This window comes from Elephantulus edwardii, unplaced genomic scaffold, assembly GCF_000299155.1.
Source record: "Elephantulus edwardii isolate Elephantulus edwardi_28Jun2011 unplaced genomic scaffold, EleEdw1.0 scaffold00028, whole genome shotgun sequence".
In the NCBI taxonomy this organism is placed as follows: Eukaryota; Metazoa; Chordata; class Mammalia; order Macroscelidea; family Macroscelididae; genus Elephantulus; species Elephantulus edwardii.
Window position 1 is genome coordinate 8,154,864 of NW_006399778.1, and position 9,408 is coordinate 8,164,271.

The window sequence follows — 9,408 nt, forward strand, 5'->3', positions numbered from 1 at the left end:
GGATTGATTCAGTGATTGGGGTAATTGGGATGGGTGTGTCAGAGACAGTGCAATTGGCACAGGATAGAGCAGAGTTTAGGGCTGTTGTACATAGGGTTACTAGGAGTTGCAGGTGACTCAACGTCACATAACACCAACAACATAGGTAGAAAACGGAATGATCCAGAACATATAAAAAGAAGATTGAAGGAGTATACAGAGTCACTGTACCAAAAATAATTGGATGATACAGAAGAATTTCAAGAAACAACATATGATTAAAAGGCAATGGTGGTGAAGGAGGAAGCTCAGGCTGCTCTGAAGGACTTGGCAAAAAAAGCCATAGGAATTGATGCAATACCAATTGACATATTTTAACAAACATGATGCCCTGGATTTGGTCACCAGGTTGTGTCAAGAAATATGGAAGACAATTACCTGGCCAACTGACTGGAAGAGATCCATATTTATTCCCATTCAAAAAAAAAAAGGTGATCCAAAAGAGTGTGGAAATTATTGAACAATATCACTCATATTATGCACAAACAAAATACTGTAGACTATCCAGAAATGACTGGAACAGTACACTAACAGAGAATTACCAGAAATACAAGATGGGTTTAGAAGAGGCTGGCACAAGAGACATTATTGCTAATGTCAGATGGATCTTGGCAGAAAGCAAAGAGTACCAGAGGGATATCTATCTGTGTTTCATTGACTATGCAAAGGCATTTGACTATGTTGATCACAACAAATTGTGATTAACCTTGAGGAGAATGAGAATCCCAGAACACTTGATTGTGCTATGTGAAACCTATATTTGGAACAGGAAGTAGTCTTCAGAACAGAGCAAGGAAACACTGCATGGTTCAAAATCAAAGAGGGAGTGTGTCAGGGATACATCCTGTCACCATACCTTTTCAATCTGTATGCAGAACAGATCATTCAGAAGTCTGGGCTTTATGAGGCAGAATGTGGCATCCAGACTGGAGGAAAGCTTATCTACATCCTACGTTATGCGGATGATACAGCCTTGCTTGATTCATAGGGTCACTATGAATCGCAGATGACTTGATGGCACATAACAACAACAAATATTAATATCACATGCAAGCAAGATCCTTCTGAAAATTATCTACAAACCACTGGAATTGGAACATCGACAGAGAACTGCCTGATGTGCAGGCTGGGTTTAGATAAGGCTGAGGCACTAGGGATATTATAACCAATGTAAGATGGATTTTAGTGGAAAGCAGAGAGTACCAGAGGAAAGTTTATCTGTGTTTCATTGACTATGCAAAGGCATTTATGTGAATCACAACAAACTGTGACTAATTCTGAGAAAAATGGGAATCCCCTGAGAAGAACCTCATTGTGCTTGTGTGAAACCTATACTTGGGCCAAGAGGGAGTCATCAGAACAGAGCAAGTAAACACTGTGTGGATCAAAATCAGGAAATATGTACACAAGGAATGCATCTGGCCTCCATACCTTTTCTTTTTTTTTTCTTTACAAATTTTATTGTTAATTATTTACCTTAATAGATTCAGAAAGAAGAACAGATTAGCTCAGTCCAGCATGATTGGCAGTTGGCAAAAATCTAGTGAAGCAAGTGTTCTGATTGCTAAGGATTTAATCTGGATGCTTTAATACTTAGCCATCTAACACTTCAAACATAATCTGGAATAAATGCATCATCTCCCTCTCTTTCATTTTAATATCCTGCCTACCTCACTTCAGTGTGGAAATATCTTCATTAAAAAGGATTCCCAGAGTAACACATTCCCTGGGGAGGATAGCCACGAGTACAATGCACAAAAAAGAAAAACTTAAACTCTGTATGATAATTTACTAGTCTAGAGAAACAAAACTTTCCAATATATTAAGAAATAAATCCTGTTACAAATGCTCTAAGAGGTCTATGTTAAGAAGATCTGGGGTGATAACTGAAAATGGCCGGCTATTTACAAGATACACAAAGAGGATCGGCGCACCCACATCACGCTGGCCCTCAGAAGCCAAAAGTGTTCTCTCCACTGTTGGCCACATACAAGAATCCATCTTCATCTTTTTCCTTCTCATAAAGCTGTCCCATGGTTAGGCTGGACTGTGGGACTGTCTTATCCACAAAGAGGAAGATGGCCTTTTCTGAAGGAAGCTGGATCCTTTTCCTGATGATCCCCATGAACTGAGAGCCACGGTGATGTCGGATGGGACCAAGTACTCCCGTTTGTCAGTGTCAACAATCTGAGAGCCCGAGACTTTTTCCACAATCACCGGAACCCGGTCGGGATATTTCGCGCAGATTTTGGCGGATTCCACGCATCTGTGTTCCAATGAGTGGTCCTCCTTGAACACCCACTTCATGGCGGCGGCGAGGAGGGAGCCGAGGAGTTGAGCGTACCAACCACAACAACGATGGTGGCAACTGCGGCGGCAGCCCTCCATACCTTTTCAATCTATATGTGGAACAGATCATTTAGGAGGCTAGGCTCAATGAGGAGAAATTTGGCATCAGCTTTGGAAGAAGACTCATCAAAAACTTGCATTATGCAGATGACATGAATTTGCATGCCCAAACTGAGGAAAACCTGAGGCATTTGCTGCAGAATGTCAAGGACTGTAGTCATCAATAGGGATTGAAGTTCAACATCAAGAAAATAGACATTTTTTTCACCACTGCGCCAGTTGGCAGCATCATGATAGATGGTAAAGAAATTGAGATACTAACAGCTTCAGCTTGCTTGGATCCACAATCAATACTTTTGGTACCAGTGCCAGGAAATCAAAAGGCAAACTGCATTAGGAAAATATGCTGTCAGGAAACTCTCCAGAGCTCTCCAGAGTACTAAAGAGCAATGATCTCAGTCTAGAGACTAAGGTGTGCCTGATCCAGGCCATTGTATTTGCAATTACTTGCTGTGCATCAGAGAGCTGGACAACAACTAAGGATGACAGATGAAAAATTGTTGCTGTTGAATCATGGTGCTGGAGAAAAGTAATGAATATACTATGGACTGCCAGAACAAACAGGTTCATTCTGGAAAGGGTGAAACCAGGCTGCTCCTTGGAGGCAAGAATTTTGAAGCTTCTTCTGACATACGTCCTTAGAGAGGAACATTATGCTTGGAAAGGTAAAGGGATAGGGCAAGAGAGGGAGACCTTGGAAGAGATGGATTGACTCAGTGACTGGAATTATGGGTGTAGATGTATCAGAGACAATGAGGTTGGCTCCATATAGAGCAGGGTTCAGAGCTGTTGCTATGAGTCACAAGTGACTTGATGGCACATAACAAAAAACAACCACAATTTAGTGGCATCCCACTCAAAACACTAAATTGCTAACCAAAAAGTTAGCAGTTTGAGCCCAAGCTGCTCTGCTAGAGAAAAGAGTGCTTCAGTAAAGGTTATGATATATGCAAACCTGTGGGGCAATTGGTGGCCTAGTGGTTAAGAAACTGTGCTGCAACCCAGAAGGCACACAGTTTTAATCCACCAGCTGCTCCATGGGAGAAGGATGAGCAGTATTCTATGTTGTGATTAACTGCCTCTGAAAACCTGATGGAGAGTCAGCTATGGGTCATTCCGACTCTAAGGCACACAACAACAAAGATCAAATAAACAAATAGAAAACACCTCCAAACACCCTACATTCAAAGCAACTAACAAGAACATTCTTTAGATTCACGCTATTTAATAGACATTATTTCCCCCATGTTATCGGAGACCAATGTTCAGAGAGGTTAAGTGACTTGCCCAGTGCAACACAGGCAGCAGGAGGAACAGTCAAGGTTGGAGCCCCTGTCTGGCAGGGCAGTTTAACGTTATTTAAAACCCCACTTCAAGGTGGGGGATGGAGTGAACAGAGACTCACCATTCCACCCTCAACAAAATTACTGCCATGTCCCACCCAATAGGGCTAATCATTCTCCTCCCTAGGACTTCCCAGAAGGCTCCGCTCCACTTCTCTGCTGTGGAAGGGCAGCACCCAGGAGGCCCTGAACCTGCTCAAGGATGATGTGCTGGTGGCAGACCCAGGAACCAGGTAAGGCATGCCCCCCAAGACCCTGCCACAAACTAAGAGCCTTCTTCAGCTCATCCTGGAGGGTCAGAGCCAGGAGAAACCTGAGATCATAGAACAACTCCTGGTGCTACGCCTGAGAAGACTTAGGCTGAGATACAAGAGGGCAGAGGAGAGAATCCAGTTCCGTTTGAATCTTGTGTTCTTCCTGTTCATTCACGTCACATTTAATGAACACCTACTAGGTGCCCAGAATTGGATAAACACCCAGATATAACAACTAGTGAATCTAATCAGGGCCTTCCTTGTGTTGTTTTACATAGAAAACCGTGAACACAAATGAAGATACATACAGATTCTGCCACGAGTCAAGAAGGAAACAAATGAGGCACTAAGGCAGGGAGTTCTGATGGTCTAGTCTGTAGACAAGCTGTGCTGCTAACTCAAAGGTGATGACTCTCTGGTGGCTTAAATTCACCAACTGCTCCAAGGAAGAAAGATGGCCAACCTCCTCCTGTGCTTACAACCTCTGAAACCCAATGGAGGCTCAGCTGAGTTGGTTCTGACTTAATGGCAATAAGCGGAGTTGTTGATTTAAGGAGTAAGTGGGTGACCACTCTTGTTATATGTTATCAAGTTGACCACAACTCATAATGACCCTATGCATAATACTGCTGAAAACTGCTCTGCTCTCTAGACACACCTAGCCTCATTACCCCAGTTACTATGTCAATCCATCTTATCCAGGGGTCTTCCTCTCCTGCACTGTCCCTCCACCATTCCAAGCATGACATTCTTCTCCAAGGTACTGGTCCTTCCTGGCAACATGCCAAAGTATGTGAGCCAGAACCTCAAAATCCTTGCCTCCACGGAACAGTGTGGCTTCACCCTCTCCAGGATAGACCTGTTCTCTTGGCAGCCCATATATGTTCAATACTCTTTCTCCAGCCCCACAACTCAAAGCCATCAATTCTGTCATCTTTGCTAATGGTCCAGCTCTATAATGCAAATGTAATTGCAAAGACCATGGCCTTGATCAGGCACACCTTGGTCTCTAGACTAACACCCTCACTCTTTTAACATTCTGGAGAGGTCCCTAGCAGATTTTCCTAATGCAATTTCTTTTGATTACCTGACTGCTGGTACAAAGAGTGGTGATTGTGGAACTGAGCAAGCTAAAATTGTTAACAATCTCAATCTCTTCTCAATCTATCATGATGCTGTTAATTGGCCCAGTGGTGAGAATTTTTGTTTTCTTGATATTGAACTTCAATCCAAACTGCATATTACAGTCCTCGACTGTCTACAGCAAATGCTTCAGGTCCTCCTTAGTTTCAGCATGCAAGGTTGTGTCACCTGTATAACACAGGATGTTGATGAGTCCTTCTCTAATCCTGATGCCACATTTCTCCTTATCAAGTCCAAAATCCCAAATGATCTTTTCCACACACAGACTGAAAAAGTATGGAAACAGGATACATCTCTGATGCACTAAGCATTGAGAAAAGCTAAAATTCTGGAGCAGCTTAGGCTGTGAAACTGGGCAGAAGATCCTTGACTCTTCAAGCAGTAACCACTCTGTTTCCCCAAAGGAAGAAAGGATCCAAGTAACATAAAGAAAAGAGCATTGCTTTGGCATCTGCAGACTGGAATTCTCCTTCCAGTTCTGCCATAACCTTGCGGTGTAACCTGGGGATAGACACTTAACCTCTTCACCTCACCTTCTCATCTGCAAAATAAGGGGGTTGGTCTAGAGTTCAGGAATGCTTAACAAGATTTACTGATGTTCATCCATCCATGTGCCTTCCTGAGGCACTATTTTAGAGATTCTGAAATTATGTCTGTCCTAGGAAAGAAACAAAAATCTTTCAATTATTGATGTCTTTCACAGGCCTGCATGAAGAAAAGGATAGAACCTTGACTTATATTTGCTATCTTTGAACTGCATGATTATTATAAATTCTTCCCTAGTCTGACTAGTTCTCCATTGAAAGAAGTAAAGCATACTCAAGAGTAAAGGAAAAACCTTTGTCTTACTTTTCCAGGTGCTTTTGTCTAACTTAGTTCTCCCTCAACTTGTTGTGTGACCCCCACAATTGCCTGCCCCTCTGGGCCTTAGTTTTATACCAGATGTAGAATGGTTCTCCTTAGCTGTCAGTAGGTGCATCTCACAGCAGCTTTATGTATAATGAGACGAAACATTACCTGGTCCTGTTTTATCTTCTAGCACTGTACTGGACATTGTTCTGTCTTCACGTGATCCCTGATGTTTTCATCGGCTAATTTTTAGAAGTAGATTGCCAGGCCTTTCTTCCTAAGAGATCTTAGTCTGGAAGCTGTGCTAAAACGTGTCCACGATGGATGACCTTGCTGGTATCTGAAATGGTTGGACATTGCTTCTGCAGCAGTCTGCAATCCACAATTACAATTAACTGAAGACAACATGGGGGTGTAGAACAGGGAGATGTGTTCAAAGATTTCCCAAGTCTCTTCTCGGTTTGGGTCTGATCAGGTAGGACGCAACGAAGCCAACTTCTTCCCAGTTCTCCCAGTCCAATAAAGCTCTTGTGGTATTTCAGGCAGCTTAAGCAGAGGGGAGGAATTATTTAGGGTCTGGAGGTGGCCATCTCAGCCATGTCCTATTTTCCGCCCTTATCCTTCCAGGTGTCATTACAGCACACTAGCCTTCTCGCTGCTAGCCCACGTCCTCGCTTCCCACACTCTTCAGGGTGACTACCAGCGATGGGTCTCAGAGAACCTCCTGGAGCCACTGGGAATGACAGACACGGGCTTCGACCTCACGCCCTCTGTGCGTGTTCGTCTGGCAGCTGGCTTTTATGGCAGTGGAAGGCCTGCGCCTCTGTATGACTTGGGTTGGTATCGCCCGTCTGGTCAGATGTACTCCACTCCTGCTGACTTGGCCAAGCTGGCCATGGTGCTCCTGGACAGCGGGTCCCAGAGGCTCCTGCGACCAGACGCCGCCAAGATGCTCCTGGCGCCGCTGCTTGCCTGTCCGGGCGCCTACTTTGCCAATGAGACGGGCACGCCGTGGGAGTTCCACCTGCAGCAGGGCTACAGAGTGGTGCGCAAGGATGGGGACCTGGATGGCTACGCAGCCACCTTCTCGCTTGTGCCCCCGGTGGGCCTGGGCCTCGTGCTGCTGATGGCCGGGCCACGACCTCCTGGGCCCGACCTGGTGGCGCAAGCCTATGACGTGCTCCTGCCTGCCATGGAGAGAGCCTTCCGGGAGGCCGAGCTTAGCCCCGCCCCGCCGGCCAGCGCGCGCCCCTTCACCGGCTACTTCACCTTCGCCAACTTGACCTTCTACGAGGTGCGAGCTGGGCCGGCGGGCGAGCTGCGCCTGCGCCAATTCGGCCCCCGCGTGGAGGCGCTGGTGCCGCCCGCGTTCCGCACGCTGACGCTGCGTCATCTGCGCGGCCGCGTTTTCCAGCTGCACGTGGCCCGCGAGTTCCCGTGCGCGCTGCTGATCGGGGATTTCTGGCTGTCCTTGGAAGCGCAGCATGGACAGCTCGTCCACTTCTACCCCCTAGAGTCCTACGGGCTGTCCCCAGGCTTTGACGTGCCGGGGCTCAACACCTATCGGGTGTTGCGGCTGCAGCGCAAGCCTGTCTTCAAGACCCAGTGACCTAGACTCTTTCTAGGTCCTCTCCTTTCCTCCAGCACTCAGCTCTAGAACCAAAAGTTGGAAGGAGAAGCATCTGTTAGCGAACCGAGTACTCAGGGAAGTCAGTTGACCACAGCCAGTTGGGGAAATTGTTCCTAATGCAAGGAGGAAGAAATACTATGGAAGAAATACTATGTTTGGAATAAGCATTTACTAGCAACACACTAGTTAATGAGTAACTACAAATATTGCATAGCAAGTTGTCATTTTGTGTCTGTTGAATCTAATAAAAATATAGGTCTATATCTTTTCAATCAACATCATTGACCTTAAATTTATATAAAATGAAATGTACACATTTTAAATTTTTCTTTTTATATGGTAGGTTGGTATTGACAACTGTTTACACCCACCGCCACAACAAAAATGTAGAACGTTTCTGTAACCCCTGAAACTCCCTACCTATTTGCCCTTAATTTCCCAATAAAACCAGCACTGTGCAACCACTTGAGCTTACTTTTTGTTGCTCTATGCTATTTTTGCCTGCTTTAGAATTCCATGCAAGTGGAGTAGATTTTTGTGTCTGTGTTCTGGCACTTAGCATGATAATTTTGAAGTTAACTATATTTTAGTGTGTCAATATTTTTATTCCTTTGTAATGCTAAATGATAATATCCTGATTGTGAGGAATGAGCAGAACTGGACAATGTTTTGTTCTGTTGTCCAGGGTTGCTGTATGAATCAGAGATGATCCAGTGTTGTTTTAGGTGTCATCTGGTCGACAACAACTCATAGTGACCCTATGAACAACAGATCTGAACCTTGCCCTATCTGGTACCATCCTTATGATATGTCATGCTTAAGCCCATTGTTAACAGTCACTGTGCCAATCCCTCTTGTGGAGAGTCTCTCTCTTCTCTTCCCCACTAGGATTTTTTCCAAGGACTGGTCTCTTTTGAAAACATGCTCAAAGTATATAACAAAAAATTTCACCATCCTTGGCTTGACCACTAAAAACAAGAACTATTGACTATTTGTATTATTCCCAGGTTGGGGCCTTTATGAGTGGGGGAGAGGAAGGAAACTGCTGCAAGCATCTATGTGCAATCCCCCCCCCCTTTTTTTTCTAATATCCTTTAGTTTCTTTTGGTTAAATACCTCAGCGGAACTGTCAAGTAATTTTCGATATGTGAACTTTCACATTTGCATTTACCTTCCTTAATATAAAAGCCCAGCCTTTCTGGTGGTTGGAAATAGGCTATCTTGTCCTGCTTGATTTATAGCTTTGGAAACCCAGTGGAGTGTCAATTCTTGGTTACAACCAACAGCTGTATGTTGAGCATCTGTGAAGGAGTTTCTCATTCAAGTTTTAATTTTAATTTTCCTGATGATTAATGATGTTGCCCAAATTGGCTATCACTGTTTAGGAGATCTTTCCATTTTAAATTGAATTGTATTTTTTCTTGTTGAAATAGAAATATTTAGGTATTTAGATACAAGCCTTTTTGTTAGATATGGGTATAGTAAACTTTCCAGTCTTTGGCTTGCAGTTTCTCCTTTAAAAAATAATTTTATGTTGATTTGCATACTAAATTTGAATAAATTATGTTTCACAATATCCTACACTTACATTGTGTTTCATATAATCATTACCATTCATTGTGTTTTATACAAATTAATTACCACTGAACTATGTCCACCATTACCCCATCTTTTCAGATTCCTGTTGAACCTTACACATTTCATCCCCACTTTTTAAAGAGCTGTCTTTATTTTTTTTTAC

At 43.9% G+C, this 9,408-nt stretch overlaps 1 protein-coding gene and 1 pseudogene across 1 annotated transcript in view; one reads left to right on the forward strand and one right to left on the reverse strand.

Annotated features, from left to right (window-relative positions):
• Positions 1–7,646, forward strand: part of LACTBL1 (lactamase, beta-like 1) — a 27,668-nt gene extending 20,022 nt beyond the window's left edge. Inside the window, exons 5-6 of the mRNA XM_006883543.1 lie at positions 3,919–4,024; positions 6,665–7,646. Of these exons, the coding sequence (XP_006883605.1) occupies positions 3,919–4,024; positions 6,665–7,646 (1,088 nt within the window). The remainder of the gene's footprint in view (positions 1–3,918; positions 4,025–6,664) is intronic.
• Positions 1,991–2,346, reverse strand: LOC102874274 (annotated as a pseudogene).
• Positions 7,647–9,408: the final 1,762 nt, after the last annotated feature.